At 48.9% G+C, this 15,000-nt stretch overlaps 2 protein-coding genes across 2 annotated transcripts in view; both read left to right on the plus strand.

Annotated features, from left to right (window-relative positions):
* palm3 (paralemmin 3) overlaps nt 1–8,859 on the plus strand; it is a 27,447-nt gene extending 18,588 nt beyond the window's left edge. The window contains exons 3-8 of the mRNA XM_031563939.1: nt 385–465; nt 3,889–4,007; nt 4,805–4,910; nt 6,022–6,052; nt 6,342–6,392; nt 7,349–8,859. Of these exons, the coding sequence (XP_031419799.1) occupies nt 385–465; nt 3,889–4,007; nt 4,805–4,910; nt 6,022–6,052; nt 6,342–6,392; nt 7,349–8,436 (1,476 nt within the window). The 3' untranslated portion in view covers nt 8,437–8,859. The remainder of the gene's footprint in view (nt 1–384; nt 466–3,888; nt 4,008–4,804; nt 4,911–6,021; nt 6,053–6,341; nt 6,393–7,348) is intronic.
* Nucleotides 8,860–14,188: 5,329 nt separating this feature from the next.
* misp3 (MISP family member 3) overlaps nt 14,189–15,000 on the plus strand; it is a 5,854-nt gene continuing 5,042 nt past the window's right edge. The window contains exons 1-2 of the mRNA XM_031563795.1: nt 14,189–14,209; nt 14,248–15,000. The exon at nt 14,248–15,000 is cut by the window's right edge and continues 1,144 nt beyond it. Coding sequence (XP_031419655.1) covers nt 14,189–14,209; nt 14,248–15,000 — 774 coding nt within the window. The remainder of the gene's footprint in view (nt 14,210–14,247) is intronic.

A 15,000-nucleotide genomic window follows, 5' to 3' on the forward strand; every position in this document is an offset into this window, starting at 1 on the left:
ACAGCGAGGTGCCATAGATTCATTCTATCTGTCAATGTCGCAGACAGCAGCTAAGAATAATATCACTGCCACATACTTCAAAATCCACAGTTTGTTTGTGAAAGTCCATATATAGATCAGCAAGGCACTGAGAGCTTTTATATTTGTTATTGATGTTCCCTTCTGTGTCTCTTTCCCTGTGTGTCTCTCTGTCTGTCTCTCTCTCTCTCTCTCTTTGTCTGTCTCTCTCTCTGTCTGTCTCTCTCTCTCTCTCTCTGTCTGTCTGTCTGTCTGTCTGTCTCTCTGTCTCTCTCTCTCTCTGTCTGTCTGTCTGTCTCTCTCTCTCTCTCTGTCTCTCTCTCTCTCTCTCTCTGTCTGTCTCTGCGCCTCCCTCTGTGTGTTCAGGAGAAGCGCCGGCTGCAGGAGGAGCAGGAGCGAGTCAAGAGAGAAATGGAGGAGGAGAGAGTCCGACTGCAGCAGCAAAAGGTGTGACCTTTGACCCTCAAATAGGCTCAACTCAAGTCAACTCAAGTAAACTCTACTTAAACTTAAACCATAAGCAAGGCAGAGAAAAAACCTGAACGTACTGCCAGTAGATTTGTTCCCATCATGAAAGTGTGAAACCCCTTATGAATGGTTGCATTGCAGCCGCATGTTGCACATGGCTGCCACCCGCATGTCTCACCTGCTGCCAGTCGCAGTTGAGCAAGACGCTGCACTACTTCTGAGCTTCATTCTCACTGGCATATTTCAGTATGACTCATGAACACACAATATTCATGCACACAAATTCACACTTGCACATTTGCACACACACTCACACATGTGTATATACCCACACACACACACACACACACACACACACACACACACACACACACACCACACCCACGCACTCTGACAGGCTCTCACAGCTTCAGCTACATTCACACAATTAAAGTGTTAAAGTGCATACCGTACGTGCATACTCGCATAGATCCACCCTTCCTGAAAGCAGCGGTTTTGCCTGGTGGGGGCTGGAGACGGCTTTTCCTCTCGAGCGAAGGGCTTTTTTTATGTGAGTGTGTTTACATTCTCGCCTCTGAGGGCTACTTACCCTATTGTTCCTAATCCGCTTTCAGATTGCCATTCCCAACTTCCTACCGCTCCGCGATCCGCGCCAGCAGACCCCTCTCCTCCTGGAGAAAGTCTTTGGGATCCTCTTTTGTGCTTTTATGAAATCAGGGAATAATCTAGGGAAAGGGCTTGTGCTCAAATCAATATCACCTTGGGGTTTATTTACTTTCCCCTTTGATGTTTATCATGCGCCGTGTTCAAAGCTGTGTTGGCCCTGCTTGATTACTGTTGACATTTTAAAGCTGAGCGTGGACATTGTGGACAGGATAAAAAACCGAATGAGATAAATAGAATAATGAAATGGATGAAAGCTTAATGAATGAATCATGTGTTGCCATGGCACCTGAACAGGGCGGTGGGCGGTGGGCGCGCGTACGTTTTTTGTTTTTTTTCAGGGCAGAACAGTCGCAGCTTTCCTTCGTGCAAAACACTTCCTGTATTGAGCCATGCGTGCAGTGGGGCTGGGTGGGTGACTGACTGCACGCTCACGGCAGAAAACAGGCAGCGCTCAGACTGCAGAAAAAAAGAGTGCTCTTGTTTTAAGTGTGCGACTGCAGAAAGAGTGCTGTTGTTTAAGTGTGCGACTGCAGAAAGAGTGCTCTTGTTTTAAGTGTGTTCAGAGTGGACTGAGATCCATGGAACAGTGGCCATTGAGTTTGACTAGTGACCTTCAAGCTGTAATCTTTGATAAACTGTGCAAACTTCCTGTGGGTCTTAGAGCGGCTACACTCCCTGCTCCAGCGCGGCCCACGTAGAGCACAGCCCAGGCCGGTGGGCCTCAAGCACCCAACCCCCAGGATGGGAGGTGCTCCTGGGTGCAAGGCATCAGATTTGACCCAGTTGCAAAAAAACCGCATATAGTCAGAGAGCCGATGCAGCAGAGGTTATTTTGGGTTGCTGAATCAGATACCAAAGGTGACCCAACCCCAGGAATCTAAACGTGATTCAGCAGAATGTGGTTCTTCGAGTCTGTCGCGATTGCATTTTTCATTCCATTCCATTGCCAAGCCTGTGAGGTTTTTCTGTGGTGCAGTTACTCACGGTCTCATCCATGTTGTCATCTAGAAGATGGACTGTGGATGTAGGCTGACAGGGCTGATGGTGCTGCACTGCTGCAGAAGGCAGAGCTCAGTGACGGGTGATTGAACTGAACTGTGTGGCTGAGGCACAAAACAGGGGGCTGCATCAGACCAGTGAGGGTGGAGCGTGAGGTGGAGGACGAGACAGAGAGAAGGCGTGAGCGGAGAACAGGCAGAGAGGAGAGGAAGAGAGAAGGAGAGAAGAGAGAAGGAGAGAAGAGGAAGAGAGAAGGAGAGGAGGGGAAGAGAGAAGAGGAAGAGAGAAGGAGAGAAGAGGAAGAGAGAAAGAGAGGAGGGGAAGAGAGAAGGAGTGGAAGAGAGAAGAGGTAGAGAAGGAGAGAGGAGAGAAGAGGAAGAGAGAAGGAGAGGAAGAGAGAAGAGGTAGAGAAGGAGAGAAGAAGGAGAGGAGGGGAAGAGAGAAGGAGTGGAGAAGGAGAGAAGAGGAAGAGAGAAGGAGAGAAGAGGAAGAGAGGGAGAGGAGAAGGAGAGAAGAGGAAGAGAAGGAGAGAAGAAGGAGAGAAGAGGAAGAGAGAAGGAGAGGAGGGGAAGAGAGAAGGAGTGGAGAAGGAGAGAAGAGGAAGAGAGAAGGAGAGGAGGGGAAGAGAGAAGGAGAGGAGGGGAAGAGAGAAGGAGTGGAGAAGGAGAGAAGAGAGAAGGAGAGAAGAGGAAGAGAGAAGGAGAGGAGGGGAAGAGAGAAGGAGAGAAACTAGGAGACTGAAATGGAGCCAGCGAGAGCAGGACCCTGTGAAAGGCTTTGAGCCATACAGGAAGGAAGTGCTCGCCGTGTATTTCCTGGCTGGACTTAGAGCGAGAGTGTAAGAGAGAGAGAGAGAGAGAGGGCGAGAGAAGCAGAGGCCTGTTTGACTTGGAGCACAGGGCAGGACATGAGCTGGTGGCCTGCCTGTTTGCTTTGGATGAAAGGAGAAGGAGGCACTGTGCCTGCTGGGATCCAGGCCATGAGCGAAACCAGGAGAGGAGACCACCCTCACCAGAGGGAGACCAGGGGAGGAGACCACCCTCACCAGAAGCGTTCTGATAGCAGCAGAGAGAGAGGGAGACGAGGAGAGGACATTTAGACTTAAGTGATGTTGGTAGGATCCAACCGCCTCATCTGGTGACGTGTGAGAACACTGGGATTCACGTAGTCAGGCCGTGGCATATGTGTGGCTTTCTGTGGGATGCAAGATGAGATGCAGAATGGCACTGGAAATTAGCGGTAGCAATAAAGGCTGTGATTCATTGCATTGGATGAATGGTTAAATTGGACAAATGCATTTATAAAGCGCTTTTCTACTCATAGAGCACTCAGAGCGCTCTGCACATTAATGCCTCAGACATGTACCCATTCACACACAGATGGCGGAGGCTACTGTGGAAGTTGTCAAGCTGCGCAGTGGGGGGTTCAGTGTCTTGCTCAAGGACACTCTATTTATAATGTATCTGTCCCTATCACATAAACTCTAAATAGAATACAATGATTGTGTGTGTGTGTGTGTGTGTGTATTCCACATTACACACATCTCTGACACCATCTTTAAACTACTTTCTATTCTATTCTACATAACTCTGATTGACCATCCTCCCACAATTACATTTTCTGCCACTCAGAACCTGAAATGTTATTTCATTTTTGCATCTCTTTCTTTCTCTTTCTCTTTCTCTCTCTCTCTTTCTCTTTCTCTTTCTCTCTCTCTCTCTCCCCCCCTCCCAACAGAGGAAGTCTCTGAGAGACCAGTGGTTGATGGAGGGTCCCCCCTTGTCTCCTGACAGCTCAGGTCCTCGCTCCCCTCTGTGGGGACCCCAAGCTCAGGAGATGGAGCAGAACCTCGACAGGTACGGTCTCAGCAGCGCTGGCTTTCCCCACACACAGAGCCACCTTCACCATGTAAGCACCAGACCTGCCCACACATCACCTTCACCATGTAAGCACCAGACCTCCCCACACATTCACCATGTAAGCACCAGACCTGCCCACACATTCACCATGTAAGCACCAGACCTGCCCACACAGAGCCACCTTCACCATGTTAGCACCAGACCTCCCCACACATTCACCATGTAAGCACCAGACCTGCCCACACCTTCACCATGTAAGCACCAGACCTCCCCACACAGACACAGAGCCACATTCACCATGTAAGCACCAGACCTGCGGAGAACCAGGCCCTGGGCTCTGGAGATGAGGTACCGTGAAGATGGAGGAAGGGTTTCAGAATGCAATCTAAACTTCCCACTGCATCACATTCATGGCCGCTCTACAGAGGGTTGTGAAGGAGCACAGCACCTAGTTCATTGTGGCCTGGGGGTATTTATTTACCTGCTCAGTGCACTGCGTGACTCTGACAAATTAAGTCATTAATGTGATTGAGAGTGCTTCATTCTAAACGACTGGCTCTGACGGTAATGGTGTAATTGCTGTGCAATGAAATGCCCTCATCAACCTGCATACGACATCCATGGCATCTTTCTCAAGTGGCAGGAATCCCATTTGGCTCTGTGACTTTAAACCAGCGTGCTTAAGTTGTGTGATCCTTATGTATTTCATTAAGAAGTTTACAGCGGCGTCTGCCAAGAGAGGGATTAAAGGTGTGTGTGTGTTTGTGTTTGTGTGTGTTTGTGTTTGTGATTAGTTTGCAGGCCAAGGCCGAGCGGTTGACGGAAGAGGTGGGGAAGCTAGCAGAGGACGGCGTGTCTGTGGTGTCGGTGAATGACGGACTGACACAGGGCAATAGTGAGGTGAGATGCCACCCTGTGTCTGTTACTGGGGCAAAGGCTGGGTGATCCTGTGTCTGTTACTGGGGCAAAGGCTGGGTGATCCTGTGTCTGTTACTGGGGCAAAGGCTGGGTGATCCTGTGTCTGTTACTGGGGCAAAGGCTGGGTGATCCTGTGTCTGTTACTGGGGCAAAGGCTGGGTGATCCTGTGTCTGTTACTGGGGCAAAGGCTGGGTGCCCCACTGTTCTTGCCATGGCTTTCACAGCGAGATCTACTTCACTTCAAGCCTTAGCTGATGACTGGAAGTCTGAGGAACAGAAATGTGACAAAATGCTTAACAAAAATACTTCTGTGAAAAGATTAATATTTTTAATGTTCCAGCATGCAATGTCAGTAACAAATCACCACTCTATAACTAGAATCCTTGGCGTTTGAATCGTCGCATAATGTATTCAAGGAAGAGCATGGAAGTCTAATTATGTCAGGCTATAATTATTTCATTCAGATCTGCATCACTAATTTCACTGAGCTTGAACAGTTTGTTCTGGCCTGGTTGCAGAGAGATTATTTATTAAGCTTCCTCCAGCCTCTGTGTCTAATACAACAAAATAAAATGGAACATCTCTTCCCAGATCCAGGATCAGTTCACAGTGCAGATTGCTCAACCCTGCCTCATTCAATCCACACAGGCCACTCTGATGTATGGACTCCCCCTTGTGGCTAATTCACACTTAATTAGGCAATGATGGATTTAGATGGGAAACACAGGAGTTGTTGACAACTTGATCACCACAGACAACCACTCCATAATGTATTTACTAGTTTTTACTAATAGAAACATCAGACAAACACAACAGAGGTTTTCTAAATGAACCCTGAGAGCTGTCCATCTGAACAAAAGTTTAATGAACATTTAAGTATGGCAGGGAGTCACACAGTGGCCTACTTTCAGTTGATGATGAGTGTTAACACGAGTGTACGAGGGAATGGCAAAGGGGCTGTTTGTTGCAGCAGCTTGTCTCATTAATGGGCATCATGAACACAACCGTGTCCTGTTACCGAGTCTGATCATTCATGAAGGGGCCTGGAGGGGCGAGAGTCTGACCTCCCTTCTGTCTCTTGTCCTCCAATAGGGCGTCCACATCCTGGAGGACGCTGGGACAGGTGAGTGAACGCCGTCTGTTTGCCAGGGACAACACCTGTTCTACGTGTGGCCATCTGTTGTCCCCTGATACTGCACACTGAGAGAGAGAGGAAATGAACAGGCTGGAACCTGTTGAACACCAGTGCCCTTTCAGGCCAGGGTTCCAACTGTTCTTCTCATTAGTGGAATGGACTTGATTTCCATAAAGGGTGGGCTGTATTCAGGTGGGGTGGGGGGGGGGATCTTGATGTAATATTTCTGATTGACTGTGTTGAGATGATTAATTCATGTTCCTTTTCTTCAAAGCAGACTCGACCCTTAAGGAAACCGTTTTGCAGAATGGACAAGGAAATGGAACAAGTAAGAGAGTTTCCTTTCTTTCTTAGCAGGCTTTTCCCATGATGTTTTTGCAGTGTGTCTTGACTTAAAGAGAGTGAATAGGTGTCTGATTTTATTGACCTCCCTCTCTTGGATTAAGCCTTGAGTCTTTCTTCTCTTTGACTGTTTCTCGTTCCTCTGCACTCATTGCATCTCCCTCTCTGACCCTCTTAAGGAGTGTAGGTGCTTTTTTTTATTACTCATTTATTTGCCAAGTTTCCTGTTGTAGTCCCAGTTCATTGTGGTGAATTTGAAATATTGACGTTGTACTGCCCGAGTCCAGAGTCCAGAGAGAGGCCTTGGCTCGTGTATCTTCCGGAAGAACATAAATGATCGTTTGTAATATAGCCACAGTCGACACTAAGTCTTTTTAAATCAGTTTTCCTTCAGGCATATACTACAGTATATTGGCATATTTTCAATAGTACATTTGATGTTCATTTATGTATTGCCTTGTATTCAATGGCACTGACACTAGTTGTAATGTAATAACCTGTTTGGCATGTTCGACCCTCTGAAATGACGTCAATATTGTGCAATTGTTTTGTTCCTTCCTTATTTGCACAGCTTGCTTCTGTTTACTCTACGGATTATTGTTTCTCTCAGATCAAAAATTTAAAAATATTTTAATTCCGTCACATGCTTATACTTGATCGCAAAACTTGAACTTTGTTCAACCTCAACTTTTGCTTCAGCTAAACTCTCATTCCATTTCAGTTGTCCTCTGGACTGTAATAAAGTTTGACAACCTCTGTCCTTCATCATGTCAAGCTGAATAAGTGCAACCTGTGTGTTCTTCATCGCACTTGAGGTCTATTTGCAGAAGTGATAATGTAGGAGGTTGTGATATCTACTGGCAAGAGCACTTCCAACAGGAAGCGGCTAGCTGTCATTTCCAGCCAATTTCACCCTCTCTTCCCTCTCTTTATTGATTTTAGTGGAGGTGGGAGCTGAGGACGACGTGAAGGCTACCTCGGTTTCCCCGGTGATGGCTGAAGACAAGGGTCCTAATGGCGAGGTGGCCACAGACGTGCCTGCTCTTGAGGCAGACGCCGCGCAGCCGTCTACCGAGGAACAGGGGCAGATCCAGAGCACTCCAGAAGAAACTGTCACTATGGCAACGTCAGCGTCGCTCTCTGAGTCAGCAGCGAAAGGGGTGGTAGGGGAGGCAGTGCCTACTTCTAATGGACCAGCTACCAAAGCAGGTGACGGGCCTGGTGGTGGCGATGGTGCCGTCACCATGACGTTCCTGGGCTTCAGTGATGCGGGGAAGAGTGAGGGTGAGGGATTGGACGATGACGATGACGGGGGGGCCATCATGAGAGCAGAGAGAGTGATCATCACGGACGAGGGAGAGGAGGTGGAGGAAGATCCCGAGGGCCAGACAGAAGCTTCTGGAGCCCCCGTGGCTGAGGCCCCCACTGACCCAGAGAACCAGGAGGCAGGGGCCACAGAGGCTGAACCCCAGGCCCCCACTGAGGCAGAGAAAGACACAGAGGCGGAGGTCACGGAGCGGAAGACTGACGCAACAGAGGAAGAGAAGAGCGGGGAGGGTGGAGAGACGCCCAGTGAAGCACAAGCAGCGCCTCAGGCTGCAGAGGCCACAGCTACTGAGGTGCAACCCCAACCTGAGCCCAGAGAGGGCGCTGTTGTGACCTCAGAGGTGCCCGTGTACTCCCCAGCTGCACCGGCCACACCCAACGCCACGGCTGAGGACGAGAGCCAGCAGCCAGAGACCAACGAGCTGAAGGAGGAGGAGGAGGGCCTGGAGGCTCCAGCCACCGCTCCCGCCCCTTCCTCCACCCCTGAGACCGTCCCCAGCTCCCCAAGCCAGTTTCAGGACGTGCCCCTGGACGAAGCGGCGGACTCCCCCGCCAAACCCCCGCGTTCAGAGCCGCAGGCGGAGCAGGAACCCCTGCTGGCCCCCAAAACGGCTCCGCAGACGGACACTTCCGCTCCACGGCGAGGGGGCGAGGGGGGGGACGCCCCCAAACGGAAAACTTGCCAGTGCTGCTCCGTCATGTGAACCCCAATCCTCCCAGCGCCGCCCCCTCCCCCCAACATCCACATCTCTCTTACTCCTCCATTCTTTCCTTCCACCATCCATGTTAATCTACTGCCTTCTCTACTGCCTGTCTCTACTGTATGCTATGCCTCAAGGGACTAAAGAAACAATGGCCACCCATCCCTGCTATTGCCCCGAGGCCAATTGCTCAACTCCATTGTTTTCCCCGCCTGTGAGGCGAGAGAGACCTGTTCTGTCACTGTCAACTGCCACCTGTCCAGAGCACTCCTTGATCTCTGCTCGTGTCTCTTATCAGGAGTGCACTCGCTCCGAAGGGCCTCACTGCCATCGATCACAGGTGTGTGTAGTGGAAGGCAATGCGGTTTGAGCCAGACTGACTACAGCCGGGGGAAGAATTGTTTTCTTCTTTTTTGTTTGTTTTGATTCTGTTTTGGATACTGAGGTCCCTCTGCTGAACCAGACAGTCAGTGAGTGGGACACCCTGTTTCTCTGGTGACCGTGGCCCCGTGGCCCCGTGGCCCCGAGGTGGAGTGGCGGGGGCGAGACAGAGACCAGGTTCCACAGAGACGGGGACTCCACCTGGAGCCGATCATGTGAACTTTGCCACGGCAACTGTGAGGGTGCAGTTAGTGACTGATGATGCTCCACGCCCGCGTGCCCCCTCGTGTCTCGCTCTGAAGTGTGCCCTAGCTGGCGGCCTCCTTTTAAAGATCTTCTGGAACGATCCCAACTCTGTTTAAAAGGCCTCAAGGGCTTACAGTGATCTGGGTCCGCGTTACATCACCCTGTGAAGGCAGAGATGTCTGCATGGCTGTCCTTTCACTCCAGGAACCTTTATTTTCATCTTAAAACAGGAGACTCCTCCAGGGCTTGGCAACTCTTAGCCATGATATCTGCGAGGGGTCTTTGAGGGTTCATTAAAGTGGGGTGACACTACATACTTACACTTGGACACCAATGTGGTTTGGCTTTATTGTGGTTTTTCATGTGAAATGGAGGACGTTGTTTTAATTGTTTTGTAAAATGATTTGCTTTGAATTGCACCAAAATGGAGTTTTAGAAAATTGTATAAAAGTATTTTTTCTGCAGTGAACTTTTATGTACGTATATCGCCCAACCTAGATGAGGGAGTGGAGGGTTTTATTGTATGGAATATTTGTTCTGCAATTGGCAACTTGTTGAATGAAAGAAACTATGTGAATGTTACACAATATCGATGTAATCATTGCTTTAGCAACTGAGAATCATTGTGCAAGTGTGCGTGTGTACTCACGTGTGTATGCATTTTTAACATATTGACCCTGTATCCACTTGTACAAATTGTAAAATGTTATTGTTTATTCTGATGTAAGTGCTAACTGACAGCCATCACTGAAGTTAGCATCAAATTCTTCATTGGAAATCTAATGGAGATGTCAAATGCAAGGAGAAAATATATTTTTTTTCGTTCATCATACAGAACACCCTACTGTTGTGTGCAGTTCTTTCCCCAAGCCCAACACGGATTACTGAGCACTAAGTAGGAACTCATAGGAGGCGTTAGTAGATATATGAGTGATATACCGTGTAAAGGCACCAAACTAGCAAGATGTCTGCTTCATTGTCTCGGGGAGGAAAGCGGCTCTACTTACTGCGGCTGCCAAAGATATGTGGGTCTGTTCTGAGGATTACAGCTGCGAGCCCAGATTTACACAGCGCCATTCACCACAGGTTTATGTGTGAGACAAATGAACAGTGAATGTTTAATTGCAAGGGCGGGGGAGTAGAGAGTGGGTGGGGTGAGAGTGAGTTAGGTAGGTGTGTGTGTGTGTGTGTGTGTGTGTGTGTGTGTGTGTGTGTGTGTGTGTGTGTGTGTGTGTGGGGGGGGGGGGGGGGGGGGGGGTTAACCTGTATGCATCAGGAGAGGAGGGATTTACAGTCTTGGAAGGCAGGTTCCGACTCCAGAAATGCGTTACCAGTAGAGTGTGTTTATATGTGACTGACTGACTGACTAAAGTTTTGTTCAGAGTGCAAGTGAATCTCCAGCACAGGTAATGTGTGTGAAGTTCTTCCTTACTTATTTACTAGTTTGATGTTTGACACTGTACATGTAGCTGCAGAAAAATTTAGTATAATCTTCTCTTATTATTGATCTCAATAATGTTACAGTCGAGTAAGCAGGCCCAGGAGTTTAAGTGTGACATTCTTGTGTCCAGATCTACAGCTAATGAACTACATCCAAAGGGAGCAGATGTGTTTTAATGTCTGCACAGAACTAAAACATTTGTGTGCATTGGCTACATCGATTATTCTGTTACCAACAAAGCGACCAATGACTGTCTGGTATTTGTGCAATTTAGGTTTTGAATGCATATACACACGGTTAACTTGGTCACTTGGATCAGTTTACCTGTACAGTCAGCTAGTCAAATCGATTGCTGCAACACAGATTAAACCACATACATGTGGAAGTTAAATAGGTGAGGACACTCATGTCATTTGTTGTCTCTCAAAAGAAGAATTCATTGGTGTTAAACACAGTGGTTTAAATACACATCATCACCTTAAGTGATAGCTTTTCAACTTGTCTTTCATACACCCGCTTGTGAGGAGACAGATATACAACTGACGGACCAATTTTAATCCCATTCTGGGATATTAATCCTCACCTAATTGAATTACACGGCACGACACCTGTTTAGCTTCATACTGTTGTGGGAACAGTGGATAGTTATAACTGCCGATATTGAAACGGCCAACATCATTGTCAACACCTCCAATGCTAATTTAGTATCGATTGGATGACGCACAGCCATATTTAGATGTTTATCTACTGCTTTTCAAAATGCAAGAACAAAAAACACGAGCATAATATTTCTAGGTCTTCAAATATATGTATATATAGACTATGTTGAATACCATGTAGAAATCCTTTTATGGGAGGCGTTGTCTGCCCACCATGGGGAATTGTCTTGATTTGAAAGAAGACAAAAGCAGTTTTCCACCCTCTGGCAACTGGCTCTTTATGTAAGCAGTTTCCCCGTGGTTAATTTTTCACCAACTCCTTAAAAATGACGCAAAATAACTCTCTCCCACTCCTCCGAGATGAAAAGATTCTTTTCTCAGGGCTGGGGCACCTTGTTACTCATTCTTGAATGCAAATACGAGATGAACTGCAGGGGAGAAAATAAATAGTGTATGAGTGGGATTAGACTGAGATGAGTCGGCAGTCACTGAATTGTAAACACACACACACACACACAATTATAATTTTAAAAGATTATTTTCTTAAGGCTGGAGCACCTTGTTACCCGTTCTTGTAATTATAATGTGTCCTCCAAATACATGAACGTGTCACCTTGAGCTATGCATGTCCTTCAGTCTGTGGATGTCTTTTTCATAAAAGTCATTGTGTTGGGCCATTTTATTGAACTGAAGCCAGTTTCACAAGGCCCGTTTCTGCATATTTTGATGAAGAGGGAGAACAGTCTGGGCGTTTTGGGCAGGCTGTCCTTAGCCTGTGTCTGTGGTTCCCACCCGGGCCCATGTGTGAGGGCTTCGACACCACTCAGATTTGGGGTAGGTTGGGCACCCGGGGTGCAGGGGGGGCAGCCACACGAGGTCAGTCTCTCATCGCCAGCGCTCTCTGCCCTACATACCTCCACTAATCATCCCCCACAGGAGCTGTGCCAAAAACCTCACCGGGTCAGTAAGCAAGAAACGTTTTTTCCCCCCGTTTGTTTTGGGTAGCTGTTCTCTGACTGGGAGATTACAGATGGATATAAGGACGTACATCAGATTGATTGACAGGGGCTGTCAAAACTGTTGGAGAAAAATTAAAGTGATGTAGAAGGATGAATACAGACATGTGAACATTGTGCAGCGGAATGTAAAAAACGGAGAGAAAAGTAGAGGTTGCAGGAGAAAGGGATGAAGAGAAGATGAGAGAGAACGAGTGAGAGAGATGAACTACAGAGAGGGAATAAAATAGGTTGGGCTGAAGGTCCTGCAGGGAAAGATTTATGAAGAGTGTGTGTTGTGTGTGTATATATGTGTGTGTGTGTGTGTGTGAGAGAGAGAAGGAGAGAGTGTGTGAGGGAGGTCAGATGATGAGATCTTGAGAGTGGCAATAGATTGAAATACAGAAATAGAAAAAGGACAGTGGTATTGAGGTTAGCAGCAGCAGAGAAGAAGAAGAAGAAGAAGTTTTGGTGAAAGAGTGAAAGAGGGGGTCGGGAGCGAGGAGAGGTCTGACGGAGAGAGAGAGAGCCACCCTCCTTGGCGGTCAGCAGGCCGGCGCGGCCGTAACACCGCGTAGCGAGCAGGAGCACCACCGGGGCTGAGCTGAGCTGTTCTCAAGAGCTGTAAGCTGATTATTAAATGTTGCCGCGACTCAGCAGGAAACTTCACATGTTGCTCAGGGACTCCTGAAGCTCTCCGAGTCTCTCACCCCCATCCAGCAGATGTGAATCCCTAAAGGCACTGGACGGGGAAGATTAACACGCCCGGCCTCCATAATCACCCGCACCGACAACCATATCAGACGTGGGGATGTGCCAAAAAAATGTAAATGGAATGCGCCAACTTTCCGCGTCTGACCCAAACCACATTTAACATTTTCCTCATTAGGGGATCAGCTCAGCGAGGAACATTTCTCCCAATCTGTCTCCGGCCCTCAGTGCGATGGGGGCTTTTCAATATGGATTAGGTGATCTAATTAAAAGCTCCCATCCTTCGCCCAGCTGAACAAATTGAGGACCTACACATGGGGAATATGTAATGGATAAGCCTGGAGCATCAGAGGTGCAGACATCCATTAGGAACAGTGGAACAGTGCTTAAAGTAAGGGTGGGAGGGGAGGGGAGGCTAATGCTTTTACACACGACAAGGAGTCAGGCTATTGTTTTAGCAGGGCGTTACATGGCTGAAATGATCAAGGGATTTATGTGTTGTTTCTTCGTTTCTTGACTGTTTATGTATGCTTCTCTCTCTCTTTCTCTTTCTCTCTCTCTTTCTCTATCTCTCTCTGTGTGTGTGTGTGTGTGTGTGTGTGTGTGTGTGTGTGTGTGTGTGTGTGTGCAGTACTTCAAGGTTGAAAACTTGGTGATGCACTGCATAATATCAGTCATTCCTGTGCTTTGTTTGTTTCAGATTGACCGCCTGCGGAGAACTGGAATTCTAACAACCCCTTTGGCTCCACGTCAACGAATCAAAGGACAATAAGAAACACACAACACCATAGCAACCGACCCCATGGCCAGCCCCCAGAGCTCTGATTCCCTAGCCAAGTGGGCCAGCGAGGCGTGCAGAGAGGCTGATTTGGACAGCACAGAGGACAGGGGGAGGAGTGGCACACTGCCCTCACTGCCAGAGGGAGACGACGCTCCCGAGACAAATGAGGAGGAACCCAACTGTGTCGATCCCACAGATCTTCAACCCGAGGCGGTCGAAGATCCCAGTGGGTCAGATGACGGTCATACCGTTTCTCCTTCAGCCACTGACCGCTCCCCTCCTGCTGAGAGCGTCACAGATGTAGAGAGTGAAGACGCCATTGTGAAGTCTGTGGAGACTGAGGAGAGGCCACCAGCACCTCCGTTAGAGGGACCCCCGGGACAAACCGAGGAGGGGGGGGCGTGGAAGGAAGGAACCCAGAAAGAGGCAGAACCCCAAGTCGTCCAAGCGGAGGAAACCCCAGAAGACGTAAACACCGAGCACCAGTCAACCATCGGCTCAGAACCAGGTGTACAAGCGGAGGGCTCAGCATGTGAAGAAGATGATGGAGATCTGGCTGAAGGTGGGCATACCCTTATACATGCACCCAACACACTGGAGGGTTCAGGGGTGGCAGAGGAGCCCTCAGCTGAGACTGAATCTGAGTCACTAGACCCGCCCGACTCCCCAGTCTTCCTGTCGGACATCGGAGAGGATGCAGAGGACCTGAGTGTGGACAGCCAGCCGGTGGACTTCAGCTCCGCCCGGGAACAGTGGGTCAGGAGGGACAGCTCCAGCTGTAAGCCCCCGACACCTTGCGGCTCCAGGAAATCGTCTGTGAGTTGGGCCCCAGACCTGCTCACTTTTCAGGTCACGCAGACCTCCGAGCAGTCCCAAGCTGAGGAGGCATTTAGTGCACCGGGTGCTATACCAGCATGTGTCCAGCAGGGGGAGGAAGGGGTACGCAACCCGTCTGTGCTCAAGGAAAAGCAGGAAGGGCAACAGGTGTTTGAGGAGACTCCTCCCATAGATACCGTTGCCAGGAAGTCTACCAATCTGGTGGCAGAGAGCTCTGCTGCCAGCCCTATTGTGCTGAAAGAGCCTTTGACAGAGCCTGGAGCGGGGCGGGAGGGAGTGGGAGAGGGAGAGGGAGAGGTGGAGAGAGAGAGAGAGGGAGAGGCGGAGAGAGAAAGTGGACAAACAAGCAGGGACAGAAACCAGAGGGCTGCCAGCATTCACACGGGTCAGACGGAGGAGGAGGAAAGCCAAGCAGAGGGAGAGGCCAACCAGTGGTCAGAAACAGCACAACTGAAAACAGAAGCTAATGCCGCTGCTCAACTGAAAACCGGCAAGATGGAGGCAGACCCATACGAT

The sequence above is a fragment of the Clupea harengus genome, chromosome 26 (assembly GCF_900700415.2).
Source record: "Clupea harengus chromosome 26, Ch_v2.0.2, whole genome shotgun sequence".
Lineage (NCBI taxonomy): Eukaryota > Metazoa > Chordata > Actinopteri > Clupeiformes > Clupeidae > Clupea > Clupea harengus.